Source organism: Bombus flavifrons, chromosome 8 (genome assembly GCF_040668555.2).
Source record: "Bombus flavifrons isolate JBK064 chromosome 8, iyBomFlav1_principal, whole genome shotgun sequence".
Taxonomy (NCBI): domain Eukaryota; kingdom Metazoa; phylum Arthropoda; class Insecta; order Hymenoptera; family Apidae; genus Bombus; species Bombus flavifrons.
Genome location: NC_138449.1, coordinates 2,861,190 through 2,880,690, shown reverse-complemented (window position 1 = coordinate 2,880,690; position 19,501 = coordinate 2,861,190). Strand labels below are relative to the sequence as shown.

The following is a 19,501-nucleotide window of genomic DNA, read 5'->3' as shown; positions in this document are numbered from 1 at the left end:
GTTCTTGCGCGAACCGAAATCTCTTCTCAAACTGTCAAACTGTCACGACGGATTCATTAATCCGCTGTCAATCGTTTATCAAACGCGACCACGATTTCAAGGGAATGAAATTCGTTTCGTGGGTTGAAAAGCTATACGAGATAACGATTATTAATGCGCTTGATGAAATCCAAACTTTCGCGCCACAAATAAAGACTGATGGCTTAATATTTATCGAAATAGTCGGTTTACTCTCGCAATCGTAACTAAGATTATTTCGTCACTTTGAAATTTTTAACCTGGAAACCAAATAAAATCTTGCTTCTCGCGATTAATCGTTTAATCTAAACGATTGCAAACGATCCGGGGATAAAAAGAAGAAAGGAAATAACGAAGGTATTCGCGTTGGTATTCCAAATTCGGGGGAGAAACAAGATTGTATCATGTCAGTGTAAAGCGGTTCTAGTCCATTCCAGCTACTTAAGAGATTGACACGAGAAGATAGTATAATGGACGAAGTGGTCGAGGAATTGTAGCCTCCTTCTGAATCGAGCACCGGCTCTAATGGGCCAACACTGATGGTTGATAAATTTCAAAACGCCACGGGCCACCATTCGATTCTTCTGCCGGGACCTGCACCTATAGAGTCGATTAAGCGGGATAATAAAATCACGTGAATATATTCGTCCACGTTGTTATATCTATACGAACGCTGATATAAACATATTCTTCATAAATATCGTTTTTTAACCCATTTAAGATCGTATACATACGTCATGCAGTGTCTACCCAATCTGACCGATAACGTGCTGTGTGCGTCACGTGAAGCAATTTGCGTTATCGTTATCGGTTAATATTAAAATAGCGGTTAAAAAAATAATGTTATGTACAAATAATGTTATTGGTTCGAAGATAAAGAAGACAAAGAGTAAATGAGCGATCCACAGTCAGAACTAAACCAGAAACGAGTGAATTGAATGAATTTCGGAGGACTCCTCTGTAGAAATCAATTTCGATTAGTTTAAATATTCGGCAAAAATATAAAAATCAAAGATAAGCGATATCGATTCCAAAGTAGGTAGGAAATCAATGATTAAGAGTGAAATTTGCTCGAAATAACGGTATCAATTATGATCCTAAAATTAGACAGGGAAAACTTCCGGTTCGCGACACGGTGTCGCCTTTAATCGAGGAAAATTCGAGCCACTTGGTGGGATATATACCGGGTGCTCTCGATATAACGGCGTAACACGCGGTAACAGCGACGGCGCGGCGACGCTCTGCACCTGCACCTCGCAGAATTTAATCACGATGGTTACTCTGTCCGACCGAAACCAATTATTGCGCAGACGTACTCACACACGCGCTTACACTGCCTGTGATGCGGACATTCTCTACGCACCTATATAAATCTCCGTATCCCCGAATGGATATAATGTACCGCATTAATTTCCCTCTGAACGCATGCGATTCCGTGTTTGTCGCCCACCAAAATGTCCGACCACCGGCTATGTTACTCTATTACTGGCAGACATCACTGCTAATTCGTTCAACGTTTAGAAACTTTGTGATTTTCACTGAATGATGAAAATGGAAATTGTAAATAATTTTGAACACAAAATTTTCCAGGAGTGTATTATCGCAGAACTACAGCATACGGTATTTTATTATACGAAACTTTGTTTTTCTGGATCCGTTGTCGAGACCAGAAAATGCTTCATATTGTTTCGGGGAAAAAATTAAAAAAATTATCAATTTTAAGATAGCTGGAAAAATTAAATTCAAGCGTGATATATTTTCTGAAATAAGAGTGTCATTAGCTTACTTGATAAAATTATACTGCTTAACAAAAAGAACGGGTCAGGTTCATAAACTGTACCTGTATTTTAATAAAAGGAACTCCGAAGATTGAATCATAAAAGAAAACTTCATATTTTATTAAATTCATATTTTAAAGCGATTCCCCAAAAAATCACTTTTCCCACTGAAATTACCAGAAGTATCGTAGTAAGAACGATCGGTAAACGCAATTTATATTTGTATGTCGTGTAAATACAAAACACTATTTATCCTGCATAGAATACAAAGATTTTACCCTCTTATTGATTACGAAAACAAAGAAAGCTTCTATTCTTGTCTAAACCTGTGCACTTAAAGTTCGTGATTACCCATCCAGCCTGTGAATTCAAGCTTCGGAAGCTTTCACCTCTTCCATAGCACGACGTGATCGTTTAACCTCTATCCGCAGCATTCTCAGTTCCCTTTCATCGCTCTGCTGTGTGCGACGGTGGAGCAGGTCGCATCCTAAAACAGAAGTTGCTCGCCGTAGCTTAGACAGTTCACGAGTAGAGAGCCTGGAGGAAGAAGGGTGCGCAGTTCTGTCTGGTAGCATGGACGGAGGAAAAGGGTGGTGGGCGAAGGTGGGCCCGGGGCGAAGGAGAACGATGGTGTTGGCACTCTCGGGGGCCATTATTGATTGTTGTTGATAATTAGCCGGTACAGGCGCGTCAATCACGAGGCAAGGCGAGGTTATTAGGCTGTTGGTTAGCACCGGCCCGATGGCACACGTACACACACGAATGCACACACGCCGTCACGCACAGGATACGTTGTACACGACGTGCACAGGTGTCCGTTCCTCTGTGTGTAGGCGTATGCACGATGCCGTGTGTTTGTGCGTGGCTACGTTACGTGTATGCATCTGTGTGCGCGCCGCCATTGAGCCACCCGATTACCCCCCACAATTCGATCTAATGCGCTACGCTGCGATGCGAGAGAAGGTTAATTATGCAGTTAATGAGAGGCTGAATATATATACCCTACGGGGTGTCGGGATGGTCCCGGCGAAAAGAGGATCATTTGGATCCCGTTCCAGCTCGATTGTTGAATTTGGTTATGGTCGAAGAACGCCGGAAAACGGTGCTCCATTCCCTTCCCGTTTTAAATTAATCGCGTTACAACGTTCGAGGTCGGTGTTTAAACGCCTGGCACAGTCGACGAAAACTCGGTGCTTTTTGATTGCCTCGAAATTGATATGGAACCCGCGTTCGCGTTTTATGTTTGCGTACAAAAGCGATAGGTATAAATATGCATATGAAACGACGAGACCGGGGCTGACTCGGCCCTCGAGTGAATTTCGGTGCAGTGGTAGCAACGTAGAACGGTGGGTGTAGAGTGTAGAGTTTGGTTGACGAAAATGTCTATTCGCCACCAGTGGCCGCGAGTACACTCGTTCGAACGAGGCGTGTGCTTCCGCGCAATCAATTTCTTCCTCGATAACGGCGCTCGTGTTCCTGGATACTATAATAAGGACGGATAATGCGGGAGATGGCGGTAATTTGCAGCGAAAAGGAGCATGTAATAGTTTGTCGGAAGTGCAGGTTACGCGGTTACGTGTTATAACTTGTTTAGCGACGACGAAATGTCGTCGAGCGAGACGCGAGCTACTTGAGTAACGGTAGAGATTTTATGGGTTATCAAATAGAAAAAGACTGACACAAAACTTTGCTGAAAATCAACCTCTTGGTTAAAAGACGTGTTAATTGGTTATTTTTTCTTTCTTTCTCCTTAATCGGAGCACGTTGGACAACCGTCAAAGAGCTGACGCGCTGCGCAAAACAACGAAAATCCTGGTTTTCCCTTTTTGCAGGTGACCTCTTAATTTCCGTTGCACTGCGTTGAACATCGCGCCGAGCAAATTGCGTCGAAGCGTTGATTTCTACGGATAAATTGCCGTATTGTGCGTCACGGAATTTACCGACACGTGTATCCTCGTGTCTCGATGTCGAACGCCGCTTTCGATTGCCCAATATGTCCCGATAACGAGCCCTATTATCGTCAATTAATTATATTCCCGCGTAAAACTTATCGGTTTCCCTAAATACTCTAATCTGGGATAAGGCTGGTGTTTTTCTTTTTTTAAATTCCTATCTATCAAAGATATTGTCCGTGACAAATAAAATTGTTGCGATAAGTACGATATCGTAACTCATAAATTTCCCTTTCTCCAGTTGCTCCTTTCACGATAGCGCGTTACAGCGGAATATACTAAGCTTGTCGTAAAGTAACTGTACTCGCTGGTAAAACGACAGATAAGCTACGTTTCATTTAATACAGCAGCCTGCAAATGCAATCTGGCTTGCGATCTTTAGCCTGCCACCCGGTATATAAACGCGCGCGTCGATCCACGTTGGCGTACAACATTTGCCAAACCAGCGACAAGCTTTTATGAACGGTGTGATTCTTGCGGAAATCTTGTCTCGTCCACTGAACTTTCGAATGTTGGTTCTATAAAAAGAACAAGGACACGCGAGAGCGACTTATTATAACGTCATTTTGATACAATCCATTAACGTTCGATTAGCGGAACTTTTGATTTCGGACAGATTCGAAATTGCTCGTTTAGTAAACTCATTACGATCTCGTAAATATTGAAACGGATAATTAATTGTTCGCGTAAGATTCAGGGAAATACAGTTGCAATTTGTAGCACGTTCGCGTTCAATCCATTAGAGATATTGTAATAATTACGAATTCGTGTAAATCAATAAGCGTCGATAATCAGGCAATCGAAAATGTTAGTAAAATGAAATAATTCCGCAGCAAAAGTGGAATTGTCAAGCCCTTTCAAATGATTTGTCTTACACGACTTTTGCCTATGTTAATGTAAAAACGTGACATCGTTAAGTCGATACGATTTCTACGAATGACCTCCGTTGCAAGAAATCGCAGATGATTAAAGTCAAGGTCCGCGGCCTACTTACGTCCTTGATGAAATTGAATGGCAACGAACCATCTTCAAAATCCAAACAAACTGGATCGTTTCAAAGTTCATTCTCTTTATCGCTTCTTAATATTTGCAAAACAGACGGGAATAGAAAGCGATAGAAGATGAATATTGGAATAGATATGCTACAAGTAATTTAATGAATAAAACTATCAAATGTTTCAAGAGATTACATACGGTTCCACAGTAATGATAAGAATGTAGACATTCGCAATTATGACTTATTATCGTAAAATAATCAATAATTCAAATTCAAAATCAAGGAAACAAACTAAAAGTCTCTCAATTTTTGAACGAAAATGTTTATTTTTCTTTCGCGTATTTGTAATTTAGTTGAACAGATATTTAGATTTTTTTTAAACTAAAAATCATACTGTGTTCTAACCAACCGAGGATTTAAGCTGACTAATTTGATACCGTTTATCACAAATCTAAGTTGTCATATTTGCAATAATATCAAATAGATGTTTAAACTTACTGTAGATATAGACAATTATTATTTGCAACTCTTGTCTAACCTATCAAGAGTTTGAAATGCGAGAAATTCCTATGGAAATCTCAAAGTCGAAACGTGCACGCGAACGCGAAAAATCGAGCACGATCCAACTGCGAGTGATGAGCGTTACAACACTTGTAATAGCTAGCATTATACGCGCATAATAGAGGTAATAGCCGAGACTGGGATAAATCGATCACCATTACCGTACCTATTAACCGTAACGACCGTTTCCGAGGAGACCTGACCACTCCCGTGGGTTCCAGGTGAGAACAGCTGCAATTCCACCGGCGGTGGCAGCGACGAGGAACTCGGAGCAGGCTGCGGGGACGATTTGAACGGGAACGGTGGCAAGAAGAAGCATCGTCGAAACAGGACGACCTTCACCACTTACCAGCTGCACGAGCTCGAGAGAGCCTTCGAGAAGTCTCATTATCCGGACGTGTACTCCAGGGAGGAGCTCGCTATGAAAGTCAATCTTCCGGAAGTGCGCGTCCAGGTGAGTTAAAACGCGAGTTAATTCGTGTGCACGAGGATACCTAGTACTTATCTCCAGAACTACCGATTATACATTAGAGTATAAAATTTACACCAAAGAAATCAGAACGAGAGAACGTATATATAGCGTGTATAGTGGCAAGAAAAAATCAAGCCTTTGTTAATACAAATACTCTGCTTAAAATCGGACAAATCCATGCAAAAATTATGATTTGCTAATTTCGACGATCAATTGGTCATTTTAAGCTTAGAAGCTTAGAAACATTAGAAACTTGGAGAGTTGCTTAGAAAGTTAGGAGTTTAGAAAGTGGAATGTGTATATTGAGATTTTGGATGGAATGATAGGACGTAGGAAGTTTTTACTGTGTCTGATCGCAGATCTAAAATTTATCCTATAATTTGGAATCTGTTTTGAACAATTTTAATTGCCTTTTCATCTTATAAAAATAATCCTGTTATTAAATAGTGTGCATAGACATAACTTCACGAAGTTTCGAGAATTAACTGCGCAAATGCGAAGGCGGGTTCGTTTGTAATCGGAGATCCTGTCGGTGGATCAGCGATTAGGAAGAATAATTGTCTGAAATCGCGTTGTTAATCGGCATACAGCGAGAGATCGTTTTCTCGCGGGTAAAACGAATATTCATACATTTTTAAATAATCACCCGACCGCGGAGTCACGCGACTAACGAGGTATTAACTCGTTAACCCTCACGACACCGGCGCGCGATCCTGTTACCTTAACGATTTCACGAAAAAAGAAGGGAGGGAATAAACGAACGGTCAGAAAGGCATCGTACTGTGCCATAACTTCCAACGATGTTTATTAAACAACCACCGTCTCTGTTACCTCGCTCTTTTATCGAAAACCAAAGCCAAAAAAACAAAATGACAAAAACAACGATCTCTGATCCAATGTTTTTCTTTACCTTTACAGCCTGGAAAAAACGTCACTCGAAAAAGAAAACGAGACAAAAAGAACTTCTCTTCGACAGGGATTATCGTATGAAAACATAACAAACAATTTTACAATTCGATCTGAACTGTTTTACACGATAATTTATTAATTAATAATGCCACTGAGTTGGCAAATTATAGGTTAATATCTGTTTAGTAAGTGAAATAATCTCTTCTCAAGTTTTATTCTGTTAGTCATGTTGATGAAACTTTGCATAAATATTTGCAATCGACTTGCAATCTTCTCCTTCACAATCTTATATCAAATACAACAATTAGAGGCTTTATAATATACAGATCTGTAAAATTTCGTTTAGATTATTATCCAATGTTTTTATTGGCAACTTGTAACTCGCGATTCGTACAATTTCATTAATAATATAACTTCAATAATGCGAAAGAACCTAAAACTACCATTTTCTCGTCTGGAAGGTGATGCGTTAGATTCATAGACGCTAAGACTGGAGCACGAATCAAGCGATTTAATATTTTCCTTCGTCGGTCTTGGTCTTTCTCTGTTCCATTGAAATCAAGCGGACACGAGTGCCGTGCGCGCGACCAGCAAGCGGGCCGAGTTTAATGGCAGCGTTTCCGTGCAAACAATCGGAACAGCAATCGCCGGCTGACTCTGGCCCCGACGTATTAAACTAAATTAAATTAATTATGTGCGTGACAGCGATAAAAGCACGCAGTCGCATGCGACGACGCATCGATTAGGCTCCCGGGGGCACGCTTTCCGACCGTGCCACCTAACAAAAGTATATACGAGCGACGTAGTTTGCCAGATAACAACCAGCCAGTACGCCAGCTTTTCAGGTGCACCTGCGTTTTTTTACAAATCGAAGCGGCTAAATTGATTCATTCTATTTTTTTTTTTTTTTTTTTTAAATCGTTTAATAACTTTCGAATTTCATTATGCCTGATAAGCGATATGATAACCATCATCGCGATTTTATCAACGATCCTTGGGATTAAAGTGATTTTGAAAGGAATTAAAACGGAGAAAGTAGAAAGTCTACTTTTCCTTTTATCCGACTATTCGCCTAAGACGATTTTAGTATTTCCATCGGATCGTTCAATAATAAATCGTGTAATTTTATCGATTTTATTTAACTATTTTAAGCGATAAAAACACAAGATCCCACGATGAATTTATTCTTTACCCAATTTTTACCGAGAGCGATTTTACTATATCCAACGAACGATGATTACAAGATTGTCGACGATTCTTATAACCTGGCTACCCGAAAAACGAATATAAGCGAAGAAGATGCAAAATTTTTCATAGAGCTTCATAGCTTTAAAAAGAAAAGTAAGATCTCCATTTCAATCACCAGCAGCCAAACAAGCCCTAGTCATCAGGAGGCAAAGCAATTAATAACAACCACCGAAAGAAAAGAGGGAGTACGCCATAGAGGAACCGTGGCAGAAGGATGATAGATAACGCCACGGCGCCACTGTCTCTAGAAGAGAGTCGCAATTAAAAATTTAAATTGCATTTAAAACCTGCCGGTGCTGTCGCCGTGCACGCCACCACTGTCGTCGTTTTACTTTTTTCAATTTTTTGTAGAAGAGTTTGCCGACCTTTCTCCATCCTTCCTTTCTCTCTGTCGCTTACAATGCTGCCCCTTTCGCTACTTCTCTCAACTTGAAGAGAGAGAAATTGGAAAGCGAGGAGCTGGAACATCGAAGAAGGGAACGCCAGCGCGCCCCTAAGGTACACCTAATCGCTTAAGCTTATTACGCGAACAGACAAGGCGAAGGAATCAGCCGCGAAGCTACGAGTAAGGAGAGTGGGAGAAAGGATGGAGAAAGGAGGGTGGAAGAGGAAAAGAGAAAGATGATAGGCGCAACGAAGAGGCGGACGCACGTTCGGTTTCATCATTTTTAATTGATAGCGCACGCCAATCCTATCTGTCGGATTTATTAGGCCGCTCGACGAGATGGTTTTGCGGAGGGCTGGAAGGGGGTGATAGCGAAGGGAAACGGAGCTTTTATTGGACAAACCGGGTTGTTTCGGTGGTAGGGGGCCCGGTCGGTGGTCACCATAGCCTCGATTGTGTGACCCGGGCAAACGCGTTTTCCAGATTTTCCATGCATCCTCTCTGCCTCTTCAGTATATATACTATACACGCAAAGATATGTATATATACGTATATTTGTATGTATATATATATATATATCTTTTTGTATGTACATATATACACATTATATGTGTGTATATATGTATATGTCGGAGATGAAAGAACATCGGGATTTCCCGGCTGGAATATTGAGAAAAACCCCAATACCCTAGTCCAGACTTTTACTATAGTTACACTTAAGTAATAAAAATAAGCAATAGTTCTAATGCTTTAATCTGGCTTTATGACGATGGGTTCGGGCTCAAAGTGACATAGCGGGTCACTAGACGTAGCCACGGTCACAGGAAGGACGTGTACCTGACAAAGGTATGGAATGATTATATGGCCCTCATTAAGAACAAAGATTGACCCGAGAAGTGGGGACAGGAGTATATAAGGGCAGTTTCATTTGGATCAGGGGGAGTTACGCAGATAGTTAGTCAGTCGTTGTGCGCATTGCTGATTGAGTTATCAAGACAGTTATCCGCATCATATATTACGTGGGTAATCGTCATCCCGTGGACCGTGGATTCGTTATCGAACCTGAACTCTTTGTCACCATCATCTTTACCATCCTATCGCTGAAATTACTCATAGCCTCTTGTAGTGTCCACATTCGTACCAATCAACATTAGCTACATCCACGATGGTAAAGTAAGTAAAGGATCATCGAACGCCCATAATTCCAATCCTTCTCCGACATATATATATAATATATGGATATGTGCGTGTGTGTATATACGTACTGGCAGATTGATTGCGGGGATTAACAATGTTTTCCCGCGATAATTATCGTTCACGGAGTGCGGAGATTTTATTGGATACACAGCTACGCTCCGCCTCGGCCGATATCGAAACGTCGAATTGCTTGTTAAGCTTGTTATTTTTAATTCAGGTTTACGCATCGTTTTCAATGCAACGTTCGTAATCGGTTCGTGAAAGGAAAAGATTCGTTGACAACCTCGCAGTTAAAATGGTTTCTTGAATAAATACTCGTTACAGAAGGTTACATGGCTTGTAATTGCCAATATTCTTCGAATTTACGGTTCTGGTTAACCCATTACATTTTCTTGTTCTTGATATTTCATTAATTTTCGCGAGTGACGCGACGACGTTTGAAAATTGAACTACTCGTGAACAAGGTGGGCGAACTAAGGTCGGACGAATGGCTAGGGAAGAACGGAAAAGAAAAGGTACGAGGTTTTCGAGAAGATAAAGACAATTGGTAGTACAAGTGCCTTCCATGATTATTCCACGAGTTCAATTCTGTATTTAGCAGTTTCCATTCATTACTGTCTTATGGTAACAGGATGAATGAGCTTAACATTAGAACTTTCTATGGCTGAAAGATATTTAATTTTCACTACGAGATAATTAATCACCTTTCGTTCTTCGCCCACGTACTTAATCAGAGAATAACAAAATTTTACTGCTGCGTATTATACGATTAGGCGCATCGTCGACGCGCGTTTCGCTTTGCCGTCACGCGATCGCGAGTTCGGTTGTTAAAAAACATGCCTTAGGCCAGCGATTTGGTAGAACTGGAATCGATATAGGGGCGAACTTCGCTGGAAACACTCATCGAAATTGGCTCTATGATGAAACACCTGCTGATTAGGGTGATTGTCGTTCAATAAGGTATATAATGCAAAGCGAAAATCGTGCCAAATATATAGACATTACATTTAATATTAAGTTAACTGAGCTTCTCAAAAGCCAGACTCATCGACTTCGTTTTCCGTAAATTTTACAGTTTTACTATATAAATATACGATTAATGTCGAATCATTAAGAAACAAATAAGTTACTTCCATTGGTATATTAATTGAAAAAGATAGCATAAAGAAAGTAAATTCTAAGGCCGAGTTGATCTGAAATAGTAAATGAAATATATGCAATTCTCTCGATTCAATGCAAGTTACTAGGGGAATTATTCCTAAATGTAATTGGCAAATAAAGAACGAGAGCAAATTCCCGGATCTATATGCTGAAATTCATTACCTAAGAAAACGCGTCGCACGGAAATCGCGACGAGTCTATGACATTTCGCCATGGGGAATTCGAATCGATGGCCGGCGTATTTTCCCGAAGCGAACGAAAAAGAGAAAATGGAATCGACAATCGTCGTGGAAAAGGCACGGAGAGACGGGCGGAAAAAAGCGGGCAGATTGATTTTTCGCGGTAGGCCAACTAATTTGAAGAGAGAAAGAGAGAGAAAGGGAAAGAGAAAAAGAATCCACCGTGGCCGGATGGTCGATCGTTCGACGCGCTCGACCGCTCGACGATAGCCAATTGGAAAAATACTCCAATTCGATTACAATTTTTTTCGTCCGCTCGCACACCGAGTCGCGGAAGAATTTCAAACCGCTCTCGCCTACGACGAGAAATACATTCGTCGAGCGTGATAGATGGGCGTGGGTAGCAAGGGGATGGAGGCACCACGGGGGTGGGACGTGAAACTAATATCGAAGCTGCAATCGTTTCTGAAAGCTTTTGAGAGCGCAATTTAAAAGCGATCTTCCTTGTTTTCGTTCCATTTACAAAGAAAATCGGAACCGCCGTACGCGTTTACGCCGTTGAAAAATGTTTTCGACGATCATGCGAAAGTAATTTGCATGCGTATGTACGAGGAAAACCTCGAAATACCTGTGTATGTGCGACCCCTGTACGAGCAGCTTGACTGAACAAGAAGAACAGGAAGGGTGAAAACGGGTTAGTTTCTAGGAAGAAAATCATCTTTACCAGGAAGCAAGAACGTATGTACGAAATAAAAGGGGCTTCTACGGTGCTTGACGTTATTTACCGTCACGTCGGCATGGAAACCCCGTTCAAAGGCAAGAGACACGCGTCGTTCTACAACTATTTTCTTGCATACGAACTGCATTAATAATATTCTACCTCTACTACTCCCTAAACAATTAACCCTCGTTCCAAACAATAATTCCACGTCTATTTTACTCGGGAAACACATCGTTTGATCTTTAACGTACTACACACCGTTCGTTTATGGGATAAAAGTACAATTGCTTTAACGTGTAACGTAAGAATGTTTATTACATTATCTCTGGAGGAATAGAAAAATAGAAGTTTAGTTTAAAATAGTGTCGATGCCGAAATAAAATTATATAGTCGGATAATAATGGAAGGAGGCTCGACGAATATCACTTCAGAATTAATTTAGGCATTTTACACGCGATTCTTCTATTTTATAATCTCTTTCATTCACTTTTGGACAAATCCCTTTTCTCCACCGTGCCCTTCCAGCTGGTCCTTTCCTTTGTGTTTCCTGGTCTTGAGTCATTACGTTTACTGCCCTGAGAGGACCGGTAATTCGGAATTTCTTAATGAGAGAAATGGGCCTATCCGTGCCATAAACGGACGGCCAACTAAAATTCCGAACAACGTTCAATTGCGCTTATCCCTACAGCGAATACATAGATATATGTGTGTAGGAAATGATTCGTCAGAAAATATGCGTGTAACAGTTTATTAAAAAGGGTTATATTTACAATTATTTAGACTGAATAACTTGAATCGAAGCGAGTCGGTGGCGGCGCTTGTCGGCCCGTTTAATTCGGTTTTATTAAGGGGCCAAATCGTGATCGTTAGCACCGACACGAGGCCGGCACGAATCGCAGGTGACTGTCTGGGTTAGGCGCACCTATATCTACGGGGTGTCAAATTAGTCACGCACGCCGCCTCCGCCTAGCGGGCTGGCGATCAACGCCCGTAACCATGGCTACTGCCGCGAATATCTCTGTACGACGGCTCCGCGCCGCTTCCCGACGCAATTGCGCACGCAATGCGGAAAAAGCGTAGAGAAAATTAACGAACGCGTTAGCCGTGGCTCATGCGCCGGCGGCCTGCTTTTTATTTTTTATTGAAAAGTATATTTATTGACAATCATTGTCTGTGTTGCATGTAGATCTTTTAACATTTCAGCTCTTCAATTATTATGCGCGTTCAATGATCTCTATTTGTTTAATTAGCGAATGTCGCGATAATTGCGTTCCCATTTCTTTGAAAAGGATTTTGATCGACGATGTTGAATTAAAATGAATTTTATGGCTTCGTTTTTTTTTTTTTTGTAGTTACCGTTGTTTTATGAATTGAATTATGTACCGTATTGTGTACCGTAGTTTGGCAGCGTAGAACGGATATAGTTGTTCCCCTGGTTGCAACCGACTTGCTCGTACCCCTCGTGGTCAGTAGACCGAGAACCATAAGCTTCGCGTCGTGATATTAATACCCATGCGTGGCACCGTAAAGCTGTTTAGCAGAGGGCAGTGAGAATTCTTGCACCAGGTTGCGCCCGGATAAAGATATTCGTATAGGTTGCTCGATTGCGAACATACATAAATCAAAATAATGTCTTGATGAAGTGGTGTCTTACTTCCTCTACTTTTACTATTACTATTTGTACGCCTTTTATAACGTATCATAATATACGGTATATCCTGTGAGAAGAAAGACATATGACTGTGCAACCGTAATTCTTTCCTGCCGTAACTACGATAATAACCAGGAAGGAAGATGTTGATATCTTAATCTGCTTAGGTAGATTTGTCCCATAATAAGGACAGTTTCAATAGATTCAAACCGTTCACTCGAGAGGAACAAGGCTATTAGGTTATAATTATATTCTTTAAATGAGCATCATTGTACACTTTTGTAAATGGAAATAAGTGATCTTAAAGTAACCCTAAAATAAGACTGAGTGACAATGACATTTAAACGTGATACTTTTACGACCCTTTCATCAATCTTAATTGCTACCAGCATAACCTCGATGGTCCTCCATGACTTTCAAATTTTTTCGATTGCCAGTAAAACGATTCGGATGATTCGTCATAGTTTTTAAATAATCCTGAGTTCGAACATTATTTTAGCTCCTTTGATCTTGAAAAATACCTCCTTCCATCTTTCACGTCGTTCATGTCTTTCTTTTCGTTTCACCATTAGCAAGCAGCTTAAAATCATCACTCAACAACGTTAATAACGATTCGAACTATCCATCCAATCATGGTAGGCTGATGGCCTCGAATATCTCGAACTGCGCTTGATATCGTCGGGAAGAAAGAAAGACGCTCGCAGATACAAATGTTATTACACGCAAGCACCTCTGATCTTCCGCGTGAACAGCCAATGGGCTTTCTCTGTCGGCCTTCTTCCCCCTATCAGATCGTTTTTCTTGTGGGTGCGATGTTTCCAGGCGGAAAATAAGATAATGGCCTCGTGCTAGGCGCGAGAGCAGTCCCGGCGTCCGGAGAAGAGAGAAAATGGGGTGGCGGGAAATAGCGAAGATCGTGAGAGCGGGACACCTGCTGTGCGACGGAGGCCGTCACGAAGGAACGAAAAAGAATATAATGCGACGGAACGCGTCGGAGAGACTCTTCTGGCCCCCTGGTCCACTGAGGAAGCGAAAGGCAGAAAAACGTCGAGCACTACTGTCTGTCCACTTGCGCCAGCTCGATCGAGTGTCAAGTGGTAACGGACGTAATAAGTCAGACGAATTCGCTCAACTCGGAGTTCGAGCATGAAACGTGTAATTGGGAAATTCGAAGAATTTTTCTAAGAATAGAAAGTTTTTTGACAGCTAGAAAATATGTTTGAGTCGTTTGTAAAAGTATATGGATATTGTATGCATAATGGATTCTCTCTAATGGTTAACGTTAATGGTTAAAATTATCGGCTAGATATTTTCAAGATGCTTCAGAAAATGTGCCTCCGATAACTCAGAAAATATACTACGTAAGACTAAGATTCATCACTTCTCGTGCGCTAGAAATTTCGAGAACCTTCTTTTACATAGTACTACGCGCAAAAGTGTTACGAAAAAATATTCGGTAATCAAGCACTTCGACTTGCACGTTCATCTTTTTACATCGACAATCTACTAATCTGTTTGCAAGAAACATTCAACTTTCTTATCGCATTTTGTTATGCTTTTCGTAACACCTCCCGGTACTTACCCCGATATAATTTCCTTGGATTCGCCCCTTCCGCAAGTTCTTCGTTTAAAAATAAGTAGAAGTCCGTCGTCAGTTGCGTGAACGAGCCCTTCGTAGATTTCTCGGAAAGATCAACCCCCTTTTTTAATCGAAGTTACACGAAACTCGCGGGTTATCGCTGTTTCATTAAGCAACCTTCCATCAGAAGGATAATAAACTTCCCGTTTTAAACTCGTGAAACAATTGCAGATAAAGGTTGTCGTGTTTTATTCCTAAGAAAACAATTCCCAGGGAATACAACATAGGTTTAACCCTTTAAGCGATTAACGCTTTCGAATTAATCGACGAGGCATTTTTTTCCGTCTCTAATTTAAATGTTTTAAGGGGGAATTGATCTGGGAACGTGGTTCGTTTTCACGGTAACAGACTGTCAAGACCCTTAAGTCGGCGCAGAAACACATCCTTCGATCCTGCGGCTCGCGAGAGCATGCGAAGTGGGTAAACTCTTGCAGCGCCGTCTAACGAGTATTATAATTACTGTCGCGTAACTCAATATTGCCCCCTCGATATGCTAAACTCCCGCGGAATATAGTGTTAATAGGCGTGGAATGGCACGGGACAACACCCCGCTCCTATTAATTGCACTTCACCCTAAATGCAAATTGTTCGAAATTGAGCGAGGGCTCCCCGAATATTTGGAAACTCCATTACGGGCCAGTGTTCGTCCTTTCGTTCGTGCGCGCGCGCGTTCAGACGGGGATGCGCGCCAGCATTCATCGTTTCCTCGTAGACCCTGAGGACGGTATCAATCCGAGTGAACTATAAAGAAACTTGATGGTTTCGTGAAACTAAAAAGATGTATATGTATCTTTAATCCTCAATTGGTATTATTGAGCTACGGATGACCTGCGAATTTGAAATAGATTTGAGTTAGATTAGTTTAATTTTAGGATAATTTTAATTCATATTTTTGTATCCAACAAATGTAAAATGTGAATTGGAATAAAATATTTTAACACTAAGGAATTTAATCCAAACCTTTTATTATCTAAAAGAATTATGGGCGAGATTGTATCGAATTTTGAATTATGGCTGTTGCCAACTTCTTTAATAGAAAATTTATCTAAGTATAGATATCGTTAGTAGGACATCTTATGATAATTATTTTCTCTGAAATAGATCAAAGCCTTAATATCATCTTTATCGTCTTTAAAATCACGAGTCAACGATACCAGGTGAAGGATGAAATTTCTTTACTACCTTTCAATAATCAAGCTACATCTTCGCAGAATTACAATTGCTTATTTCTTTCTGTACTTGTCACGACTTACCGTTATTACTATTCGATAAACCGATAAAAGTTAATGGCGCTGTTAAAAACATAACTCCGGTGATTTACAAATAAAATTATTGCTGTAAAATGCTATAGCCAACAGTAAGGACAAAAAAACTGAGTTACGGTCGAAAGACGAAAGAAACGTGGCATGCGAGCAACAAGAAAGAGGAAAGGTCCATCGTTTTCTGTAAATACGTTCGGAAGATTAGCTGTCCGAGGTTCTGAGGTCTGTGGCTCAATTAAGCACTCCGTTTAGCGCTTGACTAAAAAGGGTTGGCGGACCCTTGCTCTGCCCCCTCGAGCATCAATCATGTCAGAGCAACCCTTTTCCCGAGGGCGGTTTTGCTCCTCTATTGAGACGAAGTGTTGTGCTCAAACACAAAAACACTTCATTTGGCAGATTAGCCGTTAAACACCAAGGGTACGAAATGCGCGAGCGGGTTTAAGCGGGATGAGCCTCCAGGAGAGCGAATGTGTGTGTGTGTGTGAGAGAGAGAGAGAGAGAGAGAGAAAGAGACAGAGTTGGCTGGAAAAAGGCTGCACTCGTCAGCAAGCGTCGTTCGACGCAAATTACAGATGTAATTACGAGGATAATTAATTGCGGCGGAGTCGGTCCTTGAGAGTTGGTTAACGAGTTCAGAAAAGAGGACTACGCGTTTGGAGTTCGATGGAAAGAAGACGATAAGAGCGACATTGCATGCATATAAGTTGAGACTTCTAACGATATGCCGCATGACACGCGAGCATGATTAAATCTTGCTAATTGCGGACAAGAAGAAAGTTATCGTATCACTGCGTTCTTTTGTTTCCCCAAAGACTATCGCGCCCTTATCCCGCCCCTCTCTACCGACATAATATCGTCGATAGATTATAGAAAGTCTTCGTTTCTAAACTATTACTACGTGGTCCTCGAAAAGTCTGTGTTTGGAAGAAATTTTGTAAGATTAAAATCAGTAGTAGGAGACATGATATAAGAGGAACAACAGTTCTCCAAAAGTTGTACATCTAGAGCAATTAATTAAACACGTACTAAATTTTCTAAAATCAGGATTATCAATAGGAAGGATGGATGGAAAGAAGCCGAAGTTTGTACACATTAACAAGCGAAAGAAGAAAAAAAGGAAAGAAGGCTTTTCCCACGAAGGAATTGGATCCTGGAACCAGTGGCGGTGGTTTTGCCTAACCGCGTTACGAGGCCAGCAAAGGGCCTTCATGTAGGGCACACGCATAGAAAATCCACGCATGTGCCTGCTCGTTTTAATATTCCATATAATGTTATGAAACCTTTGTCGGCATATGGTCCTGAGGCCAGCAATTAACAATTAGCTGGCGGTCCTTGTAATCGAATTACGAAGCCCATTGTCGGGCTCAGGTACAAACGTATTCAATTCCACTGGTTGCTGCTGCCCCTCCCCCTCTCTACCCCCTTCTCCCTCCACCTCCTCCTCTTTCTCTATCCCCCTCCTTTCCTCGCCTTCATTGGCTCGTCTCCTTTTTTTCCGGAGTGGTTTAAGATCGAATTTCTTGCCGCTGCATGCGCGGCTCTCCACGGATCTCCGGGACACCGGCGCATAGATGCAAAATGCAACCGTGAGGGGATCCCTTACAAAGGCAGAACCGAGCCACTCTCTCCGACGGGGATGAATGTCACTTCGTGAAAATATATCCGTTTCAAGAGTTCGAGATTTCTGGCCGTGAACGTCCCAACGTGGATCGCCAGGTAGACAGCCGAGACTCGAGTAGAACGATGAATGCGCAACCTGGAAATCGCGCCCCTGAGGGATTAGTAACACTAAACTGTCCCGTGATCCGCACCGTATCCGTCGATTTCCTTGAATCGTTTGAACGATCGGCTAGAGATAAACGATCTGAGTAGCCTTCGTTTTCTTAAACGAAGAAAACTTTGTCCTCCGAAGAGAGATAACAGAGCGGTGTTCGCACAACGAAGGGAATTTAGAACAATGCTTTTGGGTAAAAATTAATCTCTCTCGAATATTATTAGCACTATAGATTTTTATAGACATTCGTATTTATATGGACATAATTGAAAGAATGAAACCTAGTTAGTTCTTGAAATATCGTAATGGGTGCTGATAAATATCGTTATAAAAAAAGGCTGTCGGAAAGAATATAGATCTGATTAGCTACTTCTCGTAGATTCATTACAATTACGAAAATAATAAAATAATTTCGTATCTATAAGTAGAATCGTATAGCATCGTATGATAATAATATTCTTCTTACCTCTGTGTCTTCTCAAATGTTATTTCACTCATGTTTTTCTAAATAGATGGCTCACAATCTTATTTACATATTATACATACATATATATATATATATATATATATATATACACTAATAACTTAAGGAGAACTAAATTTTGCATAAACGCTAGGATATGGCCATAGTCCGATTTAAATTCCCGGGAGTGTATACATATGTTATACATATGTGTATACATACTCGTTTACCGAAAACAGTGGAGTAAGAACTGTTGGTCAGTGCAAAGGGCACCGTAAATTATCAATTTTGCGATCCCGTTCAATTAACCCCATTCGAGGGCCGCAAGAGGTTCGTTTGATCGAGATATCGCGCGGCCCTTTAACGAGTAACCGATGTCAAACGCAGCCAGAGACAAGGAGGAAGGAAAGGGAAGCTGGTGGGTCACTCGCCGGGGAATACACCGAATTCGAGATATATCCAGTAGAACTAACTATTAATTTGGTTCCCAGGCGGTAGTAGGAGGGCTGACTGGCTCTTCAAGGGTGAAACAGAGAGACGAAGGGGGGGCGAGTGAGATAGGAATCTCTGTGAAACGAGGAAGGAGAAGAGAAGGGTAGAAAGCAGGACTAGAAAAGCCTACGGGGCAACAGATTACTGTGTAGGGCCTACGGATCCTCTCCCCTTTCACCTTTTCCCTCCGTTACTCATCTCCTGGTCGACGTGGCTGGCCCGTGAAGTTAATAATCATCAAAAGTCACAGTGTTTGTCGAGGGCGGCCGCCCTTTGTGCGCCCACGCGTGCTCCTGACGCTAATATGACTCCAGCCGGGCTTTATTACGAGTTATTAGAGTTATTACATCGGCGACGGATTTTCACGTGCAGCCACGCTGCACCCGGCTGCACAAGAGTTCCTTTATTCAGCCCGTTCTCGCGGTTTTTCCACTTTTTTGCTCCGTTCTCTGCTTCCAATTATCGTAATCGGGGGTGGTTCACCGGTTGATAGCCGTTAATTTCCTTTGTAGTCGCGTTGACAGCGATATTTTTCGCAAACTCCTGCGTCAATGAAGGGTAGGTGCGATTTTTGAAAACTTGTCCGCCATTAACCTGGAAGATTGATATTTTCTACACTGTATTTTGCATACTTTGTACATA

The 19,501-nt window shown here is 41.4% G+C and overlaps 1 protein-coding gene across 1 annotated transcript in view; it reads left to right on the top strand.

The window, feature by feature from the left end:
* Window positions 1-19,501, top strand: part of LOC138182662 (retinal homeobox protein Rx1) — a 45,379-nt gene that overhangs the window by 13,843 nt on the left and 12,035 nt on the right. Inside the window, exon 2 of the mRNA XM_069118691.1 lies at window positions 5,528-5,760. Within this exon, the coding sequence (XP_068974792.1) occupies window positions 5,528-5,760 (233 nt within the window). The remainder of the gene's footprint in view (window positions 1-5,527; window positions 5,761-19,501) is intronic.